Source organism: Embiotoca jacksoni, unplaced genomic scaffold (genome assembly GCF_022577435.1).
Source record: "Embiotoca jacksoni isolate LCO1_2020_lvr unplaced genomic scaffold, fEmbJac1.0.p SCAF_36, whole genome shotgun sequence".
NCBI classification, from domain to species: Eukaryota; Metazoa; Chordata; class Actinopteri; family Embiotocidae; genus Embiotoca; species Embiotoca jacksoni.
In genome coordinates, this window is record NW_027185388.1 from 3,087,036 (window position 1) to 3,104,379 (window position 17,344).

General features: G+C 43.0%; 2 protein-coding genes across 3 annotated transcripts; one reads left to right on the forward strand and one right to left on the reverse strand.

Annotated features, from left to right (window-relative positions):
• Positions 1-25: 25 nt before the first annotated feature.
• Positions 26-9,248, forward strand: LOC138208212 (ADP-ribosylation factor-binding protein GGA1-like). Its single transcript, XM_069165946.1, has 17 exons — positions 26-75; positions 704-788; positions 989-1,064; positions 1,176-1,274; positions 1,505-1,628; positions 2,173-2,273; positions 2,469-2,549; positions 3,243-3,380; positions 3,498-3,579; positions 3,653-3,763; positions 3,893-4,036; positions 4,373-4,416; positions 4,554-4,744; positions 4,824-5,065; positions 5,152-5,321; positions 5,500-5,610; positions 5,833-9,248. Exons 1-17 carry the CDS (start codon positions 30-32, stop codon positions 5,941-5,943), a joined length of 1,956 nt encoding a protein of 651 aa, XP_069022047.1. The 5' UTR covers positions 26-29; the 3' UTR covers positions 5,944-9,248.
• Positions 9,249-9,366: 118 nt separating this feature from the next.
• Positions 9,367-17,125, reverse strand: LOC138208211 (probable ATP-dependent RNA helicase DDX17). 2 transcript variants are annotated; one of them, XM_069165945.1, is made up of 14 exons: positions 17,026-17,125; positions 16,796-16,919; positions 15,625-15,784; positions 15,415-15,511; positions 15,037-15,170; positions 14,869-14,934; positions 14,626-14,767; positions 14,231-14,391; positions 13,938-14,110; positions 13,685-13,795; positions 13,532-13,593; positions 13,287-13,346; positions 11,022-11,270; positions 9,367-10,445 (listed from the first exon to the last, which is right to left on the reverse strand). In XM_069165945.1, the coding sequence occupies exons 2-14, from the start codon at positions 16,858-16,860 to the stop codon at positions 9,958-9,960; spliced, it is 1,968 nt and encodes a 655-aa protein (XP_069022046.1). In that variant the 5' UTR covers positions 16,861-16,919; positions 17,026-17,125; the 3' UTR covers positions 9,367-9,957. The 2 variants fall into 2 exon arrangements, with proteins under 2 accessions (XP_069022046.1, XP_069022045.1); XM_069165944.1 differs by having other exon boundaries at positions 16,796-17,121.
• Between the last annotated feature and the right edge of the window lie 219 nt (positions 17,126-17,344).

Genomic DNA, 17,344 nt, shown 5'->3' on the forward strand with positions numbered 1-17,344 from the left:
GTCGCCACTTGTTTGGAATTCCCGAAAAGATGGCGGCGGTGCCTCCGGATGAGGTTAGCCTGCAGTCTCGCATCAGTAAGTCATCTTACGTTACGTTACCGGACCGGATTTTGAATGTAAACACGACAGCCGGTACTGTTGCTGAGGGATACGGAGAAATATAATGATTTTGAACGAGCCGCTGTCGATTAAAACCTTTGTTCAAAGCGGATTTATTTTCAGTCAGAGCGAAATGTCATTAAAAAAAAATTAAAAAAAAAAGTGCAGTCGACGAAAAGGAACAAACTCAACATTTGTCAAATGTCGGATCCTCTTTTTGAGTCCACGTTGTATTTACCGGAGACACTTTCGAGTTGACACAAAACGTGACGTTCAAAACGACCGAAGCTCGTCGACGACTGAAACCAGGAGCTCGTCAGTTAGCTGCCGGTTGTTTCCTTTCAGGCACGAAAACCACCACAAACATGGAAACTGCAGAATTTCTGCCACAATCTGAGACACAGGACTGAGTCACACATCTCACTGCAAACACGTCTGAACCACAGGGCTGATTCGTTTGCAAACAAACAAACAAACAAACAAAGAGGCCACGCAGCTGCTGACTTTACAGATTTATATACAAATCAAGCGGAATTAAAAGTGTCAGCAGACATCTGCTGGTTTACGGTGACATGTTGTAGTGTGACATGTTTTCATGTTGCAGACAAAGCCACCAACCCTCTGAACAAGGAGACTGACTGGGACAGCATCAAGGGATTCTGTGATCAGCTGGACAATGAACCAGAAGGGTGAGATGATCACGAGTGATGATGATGTAATGATTAATCACTTATACCAGCTGGTGATTTGTGTGCATGTACGAGTTGTTTACATGGTTTATTTTGGGGTCTTCCTGATAGTTTTGAAACCAGCTTCTCTGATGTAAAAAGAAAGAGCTGCACAACTATTTGTAATCTTTTTTTTTTTTTTTTTTTTTTTTTTTTTTTAGGCCTCAGCTTGCAACCAGACTTCTGGCACATAAAATCCAGTCTCCTCAGGAGTGGGAGGCGATGCAAGCGCTAATGGTAAGAAGTTATCTGCAGAATCTCATCACTGTCAGTGAAAGGTTATCTGTGCAAATGTAAAAAAAAAAAAAAGAGAAGATAAATAATAATAAACCTTTGAACGGTTCCCAGCTGCTTGATACGTGTATGAAGAACTGTGGGAAGCGATTTCACGTCGAAGTGGGAAAGTTTCGCTTTCTGAATGAGCTCATCAAGGTGGTCTCACCCAAGGTAACGAGTGCTGTCTTGTTTCGCTGCAATTTAATATCCACGAGAACAATTAAAAAAAATAGCATAATGAAGCATGAGATGCTGTATTTAAGACAATTTGATGGAACGTGCAGCACTTCTTATATAAATCACATCTTTTGTTTAAAAAAACAAAACTACTTTTCTTTCAGGAAATGTCTTCGACGACACAGTTTTCTTTGGCACTGCTGAATTCCCTCTCTTGTCTCTAGTATTTAGGCGCCCGGGCTCCCGATCCGGTGAAGAACAAGGTTTTAGAAATGATGTTCAGCTGGACGGGGAAGCTGCCGGACGAGACCAAGATATCAGACGCGTACCAGATGCTGAAAAAACAGGGTGAGGCTTTGATCACTAACAAAAGGACTTCGACGGGTTCCTTAACTCGCTGGTTTCTCGTATTAGACATGCGTGCTGGATTATTCCATATATTCACCACACAGGTTGGTTTTTCTGTTTGTTCTCATTTCACAGACAGTGGGATCTATTTGTTCTCCATATTCTGTCCCTGTTAAAAAGTACGTTGGTCGTATCACTTCCCCTTTTTTTAGCACCAGTATGAGACTCACGTCCTTAGTCATGCTTGGTGTGGAGTTTCCACTCAAGTTTAACAGTTGTCATAAATTACTGGAATAAAGTCAATGCTAATGAAGGGGGTTGTGTATGAAGTATACTTGTAGAAGAATACACCTGGTTTTCTCTTTAATGTGCTCGAGTGGGTGTTAATTAAAGTGTTAAATCAGGCAGGCAGCACTGGGTCAGAGGTGACCCGGCTTTCTGTGGCTGCGATCGTCAAAACAACGTAACCACATAAAACAGAAGCTGCGCTGCTGACAGACGTTGCATCTATGTAAGGTTAATAGACGACCCTTGTTTTTTCCAGGTATTGTAAAGCAGGATCCCGTCCTTCCTGACGACAAGCCCCTCCCACCCCCGACACCCAGAGCCCAAAGTGCCATCTTTGATGATGAGGAGAAATCCAAGGTACGCTTTAAAAGTGCTCAAGAAGCAACAACCACATCGGTTTATGTTATTCATTTTCTAGGATGGGAAATTTGTAAAAATCTAAATATCCTGTCAAATCATGTGAAGTAAAACTCCTGTGAAAACAAGCAGTTTACAGAATTTTCTTCCTCTTTCCGCTCCACTCCTTCTTCCGTGTTATCCTGTTTTTCGTAGACGCTGTCCCGCCTGTTGAACAGCACTCACCCTGAAGATTTAAGAGCAGCAAACAAGCTCATTAAGGAAATGGTCCAGGAGGTGAGTCGCTCGTTCCAGTTCACCATGTGTGCTTTTACAGTATTTGCTCACGCAAGTATTTCCAACTGTGTTTGCTTTCCATTTGTCTATGAAATACCCCAAAATGTCTTCAATCTGCCTCAGCATTGATGCAGACTGCTGAATACTCAATTAAATATTCATGGTTCTAATCAAAAACATTCAATTTAAATCTCGATAGCAAATTACTGAAGTTGACAATCTTGACATTAATTGTTTCTCATTACAACACAAATATGTCAGATATGATAAAAATAATAATAATAATAATAAAACAAATGTAATGAAGTACAGTTTGGTCCCAAAGTCTGAGATGAATGATCATGATTTGAAAATAATAAGGTTTTAATTGTAAAAAAAAAACCCTGCTTATTAGCAACTATCAGTTGATGGTATGTATTATAGTACTCGTGTAAAAAAGTCTCGTAGAGTTTTAAAATGTAAACCCACTTAACTTTTACCTTTTGTTGTATTTATCATGTCAAAGAATAGTCTGTAAGATGTTATGATAACCTTGATGGACACACAAAGCTCAGCAGAAATTCAGCTATTTTGAGATTTAGGTTAGGTAGTTACTTTATTAATCCCCGAGGGGACATTTTTTTATTTACACAGTTTTTGTTGACCCCCTGCATCGTGAGATCCTGTATTTTATTTTATTTTTTTTCTTCCTAGGACCAAAAGCGGGTGGAGAAAGTATCAAAGCGAGTGAACGCCATCCAGGAGGTGAAGGAGAGCGTCAGCCTGCTGAGCCAGCTGCTGGAGGGCTACAGCAGGGAGAGCTGCTCCCATAGCAACCAGGAGCTCATTAAGGTTTGTTTGAGCTCAGCACAGTAAAAACGAGCCGCCGCCACGGCCTCGTTGATCCTGCCGGTACCTCGCGGCCCTCAGCTGCCGTTTAAATGTTTTAACACGTTTTTCTAATTGCAGGATCTTTACCAGCGCTGTGAAAAGATGAGGCCGACGCTGTTCCGACTAGCGAGCGATACGGAGGATAACGATGAGGCGTTAGGTGAGTGTGTCGTTTTATATACATTTCATGGAAATCAGCCTCGTGTTGTCGCTTATTAGTTTTCTACTCGCAGCGGATATCTTGCAGGCCAACGACAGCCTGACGCAGGTCATCAATCTGTACCGACAGCTGGTCGAAGGGGAGGAGGTGACAAAAGACGGCACAACCGTGTCGTCACAACCAGGTACGTGTCTGTTTTCAAGGTCACCTGCAGCCGAGTGGGATTTTCAGATCCGTCAGTGTTTACTTCAATTCTCCCACTTTTTCAATCTCTTTTTACATCGCTGATGAACTTTTTCTTTTTCCAAATCAGGCAGCAGTAGTTCAGCACTCGTAGACCTGACGGGAATTAATGTTACAGTCAACTCGGCACCGTCCAAACCAGAGTCCTCCAGCCTGCAGGCTCTGACTCAGAACATGGGCATGAGCCTCCTGGATGATGAGCTCATGTCACTGGGTAAGCAGGAAAAACTCATCAAGTTTGTAAAAGCAAAGGCGGATTAACGAGTTTAACGTCTTCAAAAGCCCAAAAAGCACAAGTCAGCAATGTGAGCACAGTTCGGTCTGCACAGCCTGATTTCAACCAGCCAGCTCAGAGTCCCGCTGTTGGCTGGCAACAACTTCAGCACATCTGGACAGACCACATTAAAGCTGACTCTGCAGATTCAGACGCAAACACTGATATAACCAGTGACTTGTTCTCCAGGATTTTTCCAGAAACAATTTCAGTGTTTTAACCACCAAAAAGTGGAATAAAATGTAACGTCACTTTTTGTTGTTTCTGAACTTTCAGGACTGAATGTAACGGAAAACTGTGACTCTCACAACACCTTTCAGGTGAGATAATACTGTGAATGTTAATGTGGAATTTGAGAATCTCCAACTTTTTTGCTCCCAAAAAAAGCTTTAAAAAATGACACTTCTTTCTATTTGCTATCATTTTTATCTCCTGACCTCCCTGCTTGGTCTCTCAGTCGTCCGACATCACAGAAACATCTGCATCTGTACCAGCGACGGTGATGCTACCAGCTGTTGTCCAAACACCGCACGCTCCACCAGTAGGGGGCCCCGCTGCTGCTCCTCCTAAAGCCATGGAGGAGCTGGAATTGCTGGGGAAGACCTTGCTGCAGCAGTCCCTGCCTCCGGAGAGCCAGCAGGTCAAATGGTCAGTGAAACACACCAGAGGATCCGGACTTAACAACCGAAACGTTGTCCGGCTGTAACACATCTTCTTCTTCACTCAGGGACAAACTGCAGCCTCAATCTAGAGTCACTTTACGAGATCTCCAGACCAAGTCCAACACCAACTCTAGGTCTGCGACCTCCACCTCCTCCGGCCTGCTCGTCCAATCGGAGCAGCCCGACGCTCTCCTCCTCTCCAATCTGAGTCTCACCGCTGCTGAGAAAGGCTCGTCGCCGGCTAACGACCCCTACGACAACATCTCTCTAGCTGACGTCACCGTGCTTCTGGAGTCAATCAAACCGAGTAGGAACCAAAGTTTTTCCTCCTATTTTAAGATCTGACGTGGAGTTTTTTGATTTTTGTACATTATATCTGTTCGTGTACTTCAGGCAGCTTGTTACCAGTGACTGTATTCGACAAACACAGCCTCCGGGTTTTGTTCACCTTCGCCCGTGACTGTCCTCCATCCCGACCCGACGTGCTGGTGGTGATCATCTCCATGCTGTCCTCCGCCCCCATTCCCGTCGCCAACATCCGCTTCCAGGCGGCCGTGCCCAAAGTAGGTGCACGTTTTCTGCAATTCACACCAACGAAAGCGGGGATGAAGCAGACGGGTCTGATCCAGACTTCAGAATAACTCTTTGACTTTCCAAAATGAGGCTCTACCTGCTCAGTTTAATCTTGTCTGTCTGTTGCTACGTTGGTTTCCAGGTTTTAATGGGTGTATGTTCTTCTAGGTGATGAAAGTAAAGCTGCAGCCTCCGTCCAGTACCGAGCTCCCAGCCTTCAACCCCATCCTGCCTCCTGCCGCCATCACACAGATTTTGCTGCTGGCGAACCCTCACAAGGTGCTTTACACGCCTGTATCACTGTTTTCATCATATTTTCATTCTATAATTATCATCTCCTTCAGATCTGCAGTTGACGACGGTCACTGATGTATTTTGAGAGTTTCTCTGTAAAACTTCAGCTAAATGTTCAATTTAATGTAAACAGTTTAGAAGAAAGCTGCAAAGCAGATTCGTGCAGCGCTGCTGACGTCAGGTGACATTTCTCTTCCTGTGTTTCAGGAAAAAGTACGTTTGAAGTACAAACTGACCTTCAACCTCGGGGACAAGTCTCACGACGAATCCGGTGACGTCGACCAGTTCCCCCCGCCAAACACTTGGGGGAACCTTTAGTGAGAAGGACCCACCTCCACGTCCTACCTCCTTTCCTCCTTCCCTCCCTCCCTCCCTCCCTCCTTCCCTCCCTCCTTCCCTCCCTCCCTCGTCATCTGATCTGCTGCTTCCTTTACGTTTAGGTTGAAGTTGTCCGTCAACATCGGCTGAAGCGCGACGACCTCTTCACACTTCAGTGGTTTCAAACTGGTTTGGAAATAGAAAAAAAAAGAAACCCAGACATGAGAGCAGTTGTGGGAACCAGCTTGTACCTAGTGCCTTCCTTCACAGCCTTCCTGTCCTCATTCGATCATGTCCATGCTCCTGAGTGTTGTTGCTACTCTTCTCCTCTTCTTCCAACAATCAGTCTTACGCAGTGAAACGAAGCCAACTCTCAGAAACAATCAACGCGGTGACTTTTGGGGGGAAAAAACAACTTGAGCCTTTTAAAAGAAACTGAATGTGTGAATTTGTCCCCCTTACATACTGCTAAACAATCCCATGTCATGTGAATTACATGTAATAGCTGGTGTCTGACATGATTTGTTCGATCTGAAGCAAGCATCCGATGCATTCTTACCTTTAGGATTTAAAAATACTGCACATGTCACAGTTTGCATGTCCGGCGTTTACTTTGAATGTTTGCAGCAGAGTTGCAAGAAATAATTTTCTTTCAGTCCATTAATACTGCTTCTCTGTTAAAACTTTCAGGTTCATTGTGTAGGATTTATTGGCAGACATGGAATATAATATTCATATTTACATTTTCATTTACATGTGATCATCATTTTTTTGGGGTTGCCACCACCAACAGATGCCTCTAAATCCTCCAGACTGCTCCGTTAAGTGATAATTAAAAGAGCAACAATCAAGCCAAAAAAATTATTCTGATGTGGAAAAGTCTCCATTTTTTTCATTGCATAAGAGAATTTGAATTAATTTTCCCATCAAATGAAGAACTAATAAATTTGCTCGTTGTTTCAACGCAACTTGTTTTCAGGAAGAGGTCCAGCAGCATACGAATATCAGGCGCAATAAAATAAATGAAACGACAGGAAAATAATGAAACTAAAAATCATCAGAGCTTTTTTTTTTTCTTTGAGGCAGCGAGTGGAGAATCTGTTCGGAGTACGAGGAGCCGATCTGAAATAACGGAGCGTAAATAATGAAGCGCTCAGTTTTTAAGAATCGTCTTGGTTTTAATATATTTGGATAAATGACGGAGGGGTGCTGCGTGTCTACACTGTGACAACAGGCCTTTTATTTCACAGCAGACATGTCGACTCATCACAGCAGGAAAAAGCACATGTGTGACTATTAATATTGAAGATGGGTTTTGTGACAGTGAGTCAGCATGAACCTTTCAGGAACCTGAAACTGAAACAGCCAAATGAAGTTTATTAACTGTATTATTTACACCCGTGCTTTTCCTACTGTGACCTGTCCAACAAAGGGAACTGAATCTGCCCCTTTAAATTTAACTTTCTTTTTAATTGCACTTCTGTTTTCAAAAGATGCAGAAACTTTTTTTTTTTTTTTCTTTCATTATGTTTCTCTCAGGATTTTGATTTGGAGATTATTATTATTATTTTTTTTTATCTTACATGTACTTACTTTGTTTAAATTTTGCACATGAAATCATTCCCTTCTCTCAGTACATTTGTTTTTTCTCATTTTCTGCCTTTCTACTGTTGATTGACCCAAAGAGGGACGCGTGACGTCCTGAGTCGACATCGCTGACATCTGGTTTGATTCTACCACACGTGCCTGACATGAAACGTTTTTTGATTTTTCTTTTGCTTTGTACATACTGTATATGTATACAAATGACTTGATCTTTGTGTTCTAATGTTCATGCCCTTTACCAGAAGAGACCCATGAAATGAAATGTTACAGAATCATCCAGCTATCTACGGTCATTGAGTTGATTGGAGCACGGGTCCATGACTTCACTTCTTAGGGCCGTTAAGACTAAAATAAAATGCGACTAAGAAACATAACTCTGAACTACATGTGCAACGTAGAGCTGAGAAGCTGAGGAGATCCATTTAATCATTTAATCACCCACTGAGTAGCGTTGATTCAGCTTTACATTCACCTGAAAGCATGCGTTACATTTAATATGGTATAGCCGACCATCATTACACTACCATTGGACATATCATTCATTAAGCTGTTCTATGTGCTATAGATCTGCTGTTTTAGTTTATTTACAGGTAACGATATACAACTAACCTCCAGAACTATCAGGAAGAAAGCAATAAGCGTCATATTTTGTTGCCCGAGCAGTTTGTAAATAATATAGATTTGGCCTGAGACCGTTATTGACTGTAAATATGCATGTAGAAGGCTGTGAAAGATTTGACTCCATCAGATTCAGATTTAGTCTCCAGAGAACCAGATTTATTGTCAACGTCAGATCTACATTTCTTTCACAGCAGTAGTTTTATTCAGTAAATCGGTCCACAGCTCTTTATTCCTGACGGTGGACTGAGTGAGGTACATTAACAAAGTCATTTCATATTTTCACCACTGACAGTGGGCAACAAAAAATCTTATTTGTTTTTTTGTCCCATAGAATAAAACATTTGGACCTTAAAAGTACTTTTAATGCTGAATTTCCATCTGTTTTCAGAATATTTCTATCAAATATGGGTTTTAGGTGAGTCTGTTACTTATTCATAAATAAGGTTGTTGTTACACTTAAAATGTGAACAAACCTGATGTTAAAGTGTACAAGTGTGTGATTTTCACCTGTATTCAGGCTCGGGAACGTCCCTCTTCGGTGTCCAGTCTGCAAACATAAGAGGGGCTCCACTTTCTTGGTGTGCTTCTCCACGTCAGCATACCGGATAATAAAAAAAAAAAAAAAAAATGGTTGATCAAAGAAATTCTGAAAAACATATTTTGGATTCAGCTAATTCACGTTAGTTGGCAGCAGTCACCACCATGCAAAGCTGCTTAAACTTAATCGGTCTCTGCGCATGTAACGCCTCCCTTGTAACTCTGAAATATGTGAATCTGAATGACTTTGTTCTTGGCACATTATCTTGGACTTTTTTTTTATATATATATAAAAAATATGCAACTTTAGACCCAAAGTGTGTCAATCAACTAAATCAGATCAAGATTCATGAGCTGCACATGAAAAAAAAAAAAGGTGCAGCAAACCTCAGTGTTGGAGCAGGGTCAGCGTGAGTGACAGAATATAAATACCTGCGTGGATGTTTTTCTGATGGAGGGGAAGTCTTCTCCATTTGTGCTCCTACTGTAAATAAAAGCATCGTGCCATTATGCATATCTAACAATAAAAACACGTGTACATACTGCTGGGTACAAATTGAGAATGTACTACAAATGTGTATTTAAAGTGAATAAAGTCATGTGTACAGGGAGTTTCCCGGATGTAAAAAAATTGATAAATAATTTGCAAAGTAGAGAACGCAGCTTTGATTTGTTTTATTGAAGAAAACACTAAAAAGAACATGGCAAACAAAACAAGCAACAAATTAAGAGTTTAGTCAACAATCTGCTTATTAAAACAATATTTCAGTTCTGAAAAAGTCATGCATGACAAAATGTGTACAAGTCTTAATACAATAGTCCCATTACCTAAAAACTAAAAGAGGGATTGAACCATAACAAACTATGAGAGAAAATTCACAAACTTCTAACATAGATTGAAATAGTTTGAATTCTAACCAAATCCAAATATGGCTGACGAACGACAGCTTAATCCAGAAAAGGACAACAAACTGGTGAATTTCTGCAACATTTGATTGGAATGAAAACAAAGGAAACTGCTTGGTACATGGCTGAGAGCAACTCTGGGCAGTTGGGTGAAAAAACAAAGGGTAAAAAGGTCAAAAATGTCCTTTTCTATAGGACGATTCAAAATCCCACATGTTGGGTTTATTAAAAAGTACAAAAGAAATAGAAAACATGAGCCCTTACCTCGGTAGAAACATGCCTTTTCAATGCCCTGTTACACTGTAAACACACTCAGTAGCATAAGTCACCTCAGTGACTGTTTTACTACTTTGGATGTGGGCCCGGAGGAGGGGGGGGAGGGGAACCAAACGGGTATGGCAGTTGCCCCGTGAAGCCCATGAGCAGCGGCTGTGATGCTGCAAACTGCTGAGCCATCAGCGGCAGCGGCCCCCCCGACGTAGGAGGAGGAGGAGGAGGAGGCAGAGCCGGGCCGAACGGAGCGTGCAGCTCACCGGGCTGGTTCTGACCTCCGCCGCCGCCGGACTGGACTCCGCTGCGGGAGTTGTAGCCGCCGCCGCCGCCGCCGCCGTAGCTCTGGTACTGATCCGAGGCCGAGCCGTAGCCGGTTCTGCGGTCCCGGCTTCTGTCCCGGTAGGAGGACGACGAGCGCTCTGCGTCGCGGCTGTTGCGGCTGTTGAAGCCGCTGCGGCCGTCTTTGCCGTCTCCGCCGGAGCGTATGCGCCGATCGCACACCTCCTGGAACATGATGTTGGGGTTGTTGGAGTTGTTGCCACGGTAACGCATTCTGCCGCCTGAATGAAACGAAAATATAAAATCACGGTCGTTTATCGCCATCTCTGTTTCTCAGATCCACAAATTAGTGTAAATTCCAATTATTCAATTCCACATTTGATCGTGATGTTAAGGCCCCTTTACACCGATGGTACCGACTCGACTCGACTCGCCTCGCCTCTACTCTACTCTACTCTACTGTACTGTACTGTACTCTACTCTACTGTACTGTACTGTACTCTACGCTACTGTACTCTACGCTACTGTACTCTACTCTACTCTACTGTACTGTACTGTACTGTACTCTACTCTACTCTACTCTACTCTACTGTACTGTACTGTACTCTACTCTACTGTACTGTACTGTACTCTACTCTACTCTACTGTACTGTACTCTACGCTACTGTACTGTACTCTACTCTACGCTACTGTACTGTACTCTACTTTACTCTACTCTAGCAGCTTTCTAGAGGGGATACCAAAATAGTACCAGGTACCAGATACTACCCACAACTCTTCCCTAACAGGAAACCAACTAAAGTGAGAAGAGTAAGCAATGGAAAAGGGTCTGAAGAGCATGAAGTTGTCTTTCTTACCGCCTCCTCCTCCTCCTCCTCCTCCTCCACGGCCGGAGCCCACAAACTGAAGTAGTTTAGGATTGATGGCTTGCCGGGCCTCCTCCAACACCCGGACAAGGTCTCGGGCCTGCCGCAGGTTCCCCGGGGTGAAGAAGGTGTAGGCGGTGCCCTTGTTGGTACTGCGGGCCGTACGTCCAATACGATGGACGTAATCCTCAGAGGAGTTGGGATAGTCATAGTTGATGACGAACTTCACATCTTCCACATCTTTTGGATTAAGAGCAATTGATTTTAGAGCACGGGGGAAAGGAGAAGGATGAGAATGAGAATGAATCTTAAGACAGGAAGAAGGTTTTGGAGGAATAAGTGACCATTAAAAGATGACTTTTATTTAACAAATGATATATATGATTGCAATGAAATCTTTTGATTTTGCATCATTACAACGATATCTAAATAAATAGAGTCACTCACCTGCTTTATCGGACACGCAAAAATCCACAGAGTTATAAAGAGTTCTTTTTGTTGAACGCGGTAAATATTTATTTTAATCACATTGAACTTTGACTAAATGTGACTTCAGAGTTTGACATTGAGGAGTAAATAAAACCGTGTTTAGACCTCGTAATCTTCACACCAATGTGATTCCTGGTTCAAATGTATGAGGACAAAGAGTCTGTTTCTCATTACAGAAAACGTGGGGCTCTGACAGCACTGCTGATCGACACGTCTCCCACTTCCCCCCCGTTGTGACGGAGGGAAGCCTTTTAATCAACTATAAGCCACTACGTAGGAATAACAATGTGCCGTGGTAAAGATGGGCTTTTTCCTTTGGAGAAAACATGAGCACGCAGGCAGAACCTGAATGTATGGTGAGCTCGTGGAGGAGTTGAGACAACGGGGTGGTGAGGTACTTACCCCCTTCATGTTGTTTTTACAAAGGTAGTCAGTCCCCCCTGATCAGTCCTGGTTCATAGGGAGGGGCTGAGGGAGAGGGGTTCATCCCTCACCTGCCGCTCACACCAGCAACGTCAGACGGGAGCAGAACCGTTAAACCACACACACAACGGCTGGTTCTGTTGCTCTCTCGCCGCGTTGCAGGACCCTCCTCAGGCTCCTCCCTCCCTGGCCAGGACTGGATCCAGACGAGCCCGTCTAACTCTCTCTCTCCCCTGTCTGTCTGCTTTTTTTGGGACGGAGCGACGAGGCAGACATACAGGAACCTCAGGCTGCTCCCAAGGAAGGCTCGTAGGATTTACAACTCTGACAATACTGGGCAGGGGGGATCTCATTTAGCCGAGAAGAATAAGAGGGGCTTCGATCCCTCCGAAACTAACAAAGCTTCTACTTTAACGTGACTGAGGGGGCAGTGACGGCAGCGCAGACTGTTACAGCTGCCGTGTGCTGCCAAACCCTGAGAGGAGAAGAGGGGAAAAGAGAACAAGCACACAGTCATCGGGATTTCAGTTGAAACACTCCACTTATCCCCCCTTCTCAGATTATCCAGCCAACAAATCAGACGTCCCAACCGGCCATCCTAGCCAGCATGACGTCTCTGTGGACCTGACGCAACTCAGATCTCATTGTTCAACACATTACGCAGCTGCAAAACATAACTCAACGTATCATTTTGCAGCATAATATCAATGGAACAACTACATTATTTAAATGTGTGGAATAAACGTATAAATATGAGCAGCATCATCAGAGAATTTGACACCACAAAGGAGACATGAGCAAAAGGTGCGCAGGAGCACCCGACCCGTGACACCCCTCCTTTCAGGCAGCGTGCCAAAGAGCCCCGTTTGAAGGAAGCTTTTTAACTGTAGTAACAAGAAACAGACTATAAACCCAGAAGGCCTGCAGCCTCCATACTGGACACAACAGCCCATCAGACTGTCAGGTTAAAAAAAAAAATGTCTTCATTTCATTAATTGTACATCACTAAATTAATTTAGATTATACCTTAGTGTGTTTTTTTCACATCCCTAGTAAACAGCAGATGTATTGTACCAGCTGTGTACTATGAACAATTCCTGGTATTATATCCTATTTAAAAATAACAAAGCCTGAAAATAATCCTAGTAAGACAATTGTGGGGGCATTTTGTGTTGTTTATGTCCTATCTGATATTTTCTTGTGTATTTTAGTTTTTCATCGCGAAGGACATTGCGTCAAAACCTGTCGTATGAAATGTGATATATAAATAACAACGGGAACAACTTAAAAAGAAAGATAGGAAGCAGTTATGTGAGTGCTAACAAAATGCGTGTCGAGACATACCCAGACCACGAGAGGCGACATCCGTGGCGATCAGGATGGGAGCTTTGCCGCTCCGAAATTCTGAAGGATTAAACGAAACAATGCAAAAATATGAGGAAAATAAAACTGAGGAGCAGAATGGAAATTATGATCCTCCTGTGTAACTTTAATAATGAACTGACACATAAACTGCCAGATGAATGGAATTTATACAAGAAAACGATCGACAACAAAAGGAAGGAAGAAGGTGGTTTCATGATTCTTACCTGCGAGTACCCAGTCCCTCTCTGGCTGGCTCTTGTCTCCATGGATACACATGCCCGGCCACCTACAACAACAAACCGCATTGAAGTCGCGAGATTAGTGAAATGTTTACATAAACTATACTATTATCATATCGTAGCGGACTAATTCCTCACCCGTCGCGCCTCATCCTCCTCGTGAGATCGTCACAGCGTTTCTTCGTCTCCACAAAGATGATGGTTTTGTTCTCCTTTTCAGCCATGATCTCCTCCATCAGCTGAAAGAGTCTGTAACAGCACATCAACAGTACTCAGCTTGGTTTCAACTGTGCGAAAGGATGAGCTCGTGTCCTGTGACTCTACGACAGCAGTTAACAAAACCATCATTGTACTGGTGTCGGTGAGTTATTATCCCGGAGGCTATCCTTACTTGTTGTCCTTCTCCGTCTCCATGCAGACATCGACGATCTGCAGGATGTTGTGGTTGGCGCTGAGCTCCAGAGCGCCGACGTTGATCTGGACGTAGTTCCTCAAGAAGTCCTCGGCGAGCTGCCGAACATCCTTCGGCCACGTCGCACTCCACATCAGAGTCTGTCTGTCGGGCTGCGAGGCAGAGAGAGTGGAAAAATGCAAAAGTATTCAACTGGAAAACACTTTTACGTGGATGATCCTTATGAAATATAAGTATTAGTCTCTGTAACTGAGCCTCAGTCCGACTCCCACCCTGATCTGATCGAGTATCTTGCGAATCTGCGGTTCAAAGCCCATGTCCAACATGCGGTCCGCCTCATCCAGCACCAGGTAGGTGCAGCGCCGCAGGTTGGTCTTCCCCGACTCCAAGAAGTCAATGAGGCGACCAGGTGTGGCGATGCAGATCTCAACACCTACAGACATACAATATCACCATTAAAAAAAAAAAAAAAGAAAGACAAGGATACACATACGGTTGGTGTTCGGGCAGAGCAACAGTCATGTCATACAGTAATTGTATGAACATATAGCAGCACCTCATAGGGGAACAAATACTACACAGCTTTAAAAGTACGGGATAATGAACAAGATTTCTTTTGATGTATAATAATAAAGCATTGGATGTTCACATCTTCAACCCGACCCACCCCTCTCCAGGTCTCTGATCTGAGGTCCTTTGGGCGCTCCACCGTAGACACAGGTGCTTTTGATACGTGAAGACTTGCCGTACTCGTACGAGACCTGCTGAACCTGCTGCGCCAGCTCTCTGGTCGGGGCGAGCACCAGACACTGAAGAAGGAGGGAAGCTTTTACAGACTGACTGTATGCCGACACAAAGATTAAACACTGCTGCTGTATCCAACATCACAACACAAGACGTCCGCACTTACAATGGGACCATCTCCCCTCTCCAGATAGGGCTGGTGGTTAATGTGCACGATAGCAGGAAGAAGGTACTGCAAATAAGAAGAAGAGACAAAAACACAGAATGTGAGAAACTTTTTGTTCATAAGACACACATTACAAACTTTTCCAATAAAATGGAGAATTATCCTTACAGCCAGCGTCTTTCCGGAGCCCGTCTGTGCGATTCCCACCATGTCGCAGCCGCTCAGGGCGACGGGGAAACCCTGAGCCTGGATCGCTGTGGGCTCCTTGAAGTTCTGATGCATCAGCACATCCATCACGTACTCTGCCAGGAAAAAAGGAGGGAAACAATCAACATGAGAGTTCAGTCTTTCCATCAAAAGAACAATACTTCAAAATATTTTATTCTTATAAACTCTTTTTTTACAATCTAAACCTGCTAAGTAGCTCCATAACAAAATTTTTTTGTTTTGTCCTTACACGCGTGAGTGAATAAAAGAGATTCACAGTAATGTTTGGCTGTTTTTTTTTGCTGACATTATAGTTTATGTAACGTGCGGTTTACTGACGAGGAAACTTCGCCTGGTGAAAAGCAGTGACAGCCTTCGGACAGCCGGCGCCTCTGATGGTGATCTCCTTCTTTCTGCGAAACTCTTCCATGTCGAACTAGACGACGACAAAAATTAAATTAAAAAACACAGGTGTTAACATATATATATTTTTTTGTATCTTCTGAAATAATTACAGAATTTGAGGGAGTTGGACATGTAAAGATTTACCGGAGTCATGTGTTGGATTTCAGGGTGTTCAGAGTAGAAGTTTTTCTCAAACTTTGGCAGCTCGTCCAGGTTCCACCTCTTCTTGCGGAGGCGTTCTCCCGGATTCCCAAACTTCATTGGCGGCGGTCCACCGCGACCGCTCGTGGCCCCGAACCGTGGCCTGACACACAAATGCAGGCATCAAGATCATCGGACAAACAAGTTCGCATTTTCTCAGCATGACTTCTTCCTGCGTAACCTTTTGAGAATAAAGTGACAGATATAAATAAAGTGGCCTCTGTTATGGGGAGCAATGGTATTTATTTTTAATAAAACATGCCGTTTTGGAACATTTCAATATAGACAAATAGAGATAAATTATGCCAGGAGTTAAAAACAAATGTGAAAAATAACACAATAAATCTGGGTTTCTGAAACTAAATAAAATAAGATTGAGGAGAACTGATATTGTCTATGTAAGAAAAAAGGTCCGTTGTGAAGTTTTTTACAGTTTCTGAGCGTCGGTGCACCAGCTGCACTGTTCCCTGCTATCAGTTGGACTTTATGGACATTGATTGCTCTCCTACAGTCTACAGATGAAATCAGGCTCAGTTTACATAAGCTGAAATGTTCTATATTTATTTGAGGACATTCGTGTGTCTCATATATATATATATATATTTTTGTATCTTAAAGTGCAAGGATGTAAAGAATACTGCACGCATACTTAAAACCCAAGATATTATAACGAACATCTTCTTGTTTGTGTTATAACATTCAATATGACAATACCACAATAACTGAACAAGCTCTGAGTGTGATGTTTCACCCAAACATTGACTGAGTAACTTTCACTCCTTTAGCGCCACCATCAGGACAATATTTACTTCTTAAAATGTTACGTCATCGTCATCAGACATTTCTGTGGTCCAGCCTCCAGCAGACTTTGTTGTTGACAACCTGACCTTTTAACCCTGGCGCCTCCTTTGAGGTCAGTTTTGGGCAAATGTTACACTTATATATATACATATATATATACATATATATATATATATATATTAATACAGTGCAACGAATGTGAAGCTGGTGTTTACTTCAGTCTTATAAACAGCCGTTTATACTCCCTGTGATGTCCAGACATTATGTTTGTGCTGAATATGTGTTGTTCCCATACATATGAACTGAAACGTACCTGTCTCGTCCGCGGTCTCTGTCTCTGTCTCTGTCTCTGTCTCCATAGGAGGACCCTCCTCTCATGTCGGCGAAAACAAACTGTGTTCGTAACGTTAGCTTGAACGTTTGTTTACGTTGTTGCTCTGCAATAAACAGCAAAAGAAGTGCAATTCACGAAAGACCAACAACAACAAATTAAAAAAAAAAAACCCGTAGCGAATAATTTGATGTATATTAGACGACAATTACGCCTAAAATGAAGGTTTTCCTCCAACAATTGTTGTGTGCGTCACGCTTCTATCGAAACGGCTGCCTCGCTCCGTCGCCCCGTAGCCCCGCCCTCTTTACTGACGTCACGGCAGCGCGTAAGTTTACGTAGCGCCCGTTTCGAAAGAAGGGTGCGCACGCACGTCCACTAAGTGATAATGGGGAATAGGATTCGTGTAAACACTACAGACTGTATATAAAAGGTTGGTTTTTTTAACGTCTATGGTTTTGTTTTTTTATCTGAACTAAAACTGGAGCCTCTAAATCGTCACAAATAACATTCATTCCTGTATTTATAAGA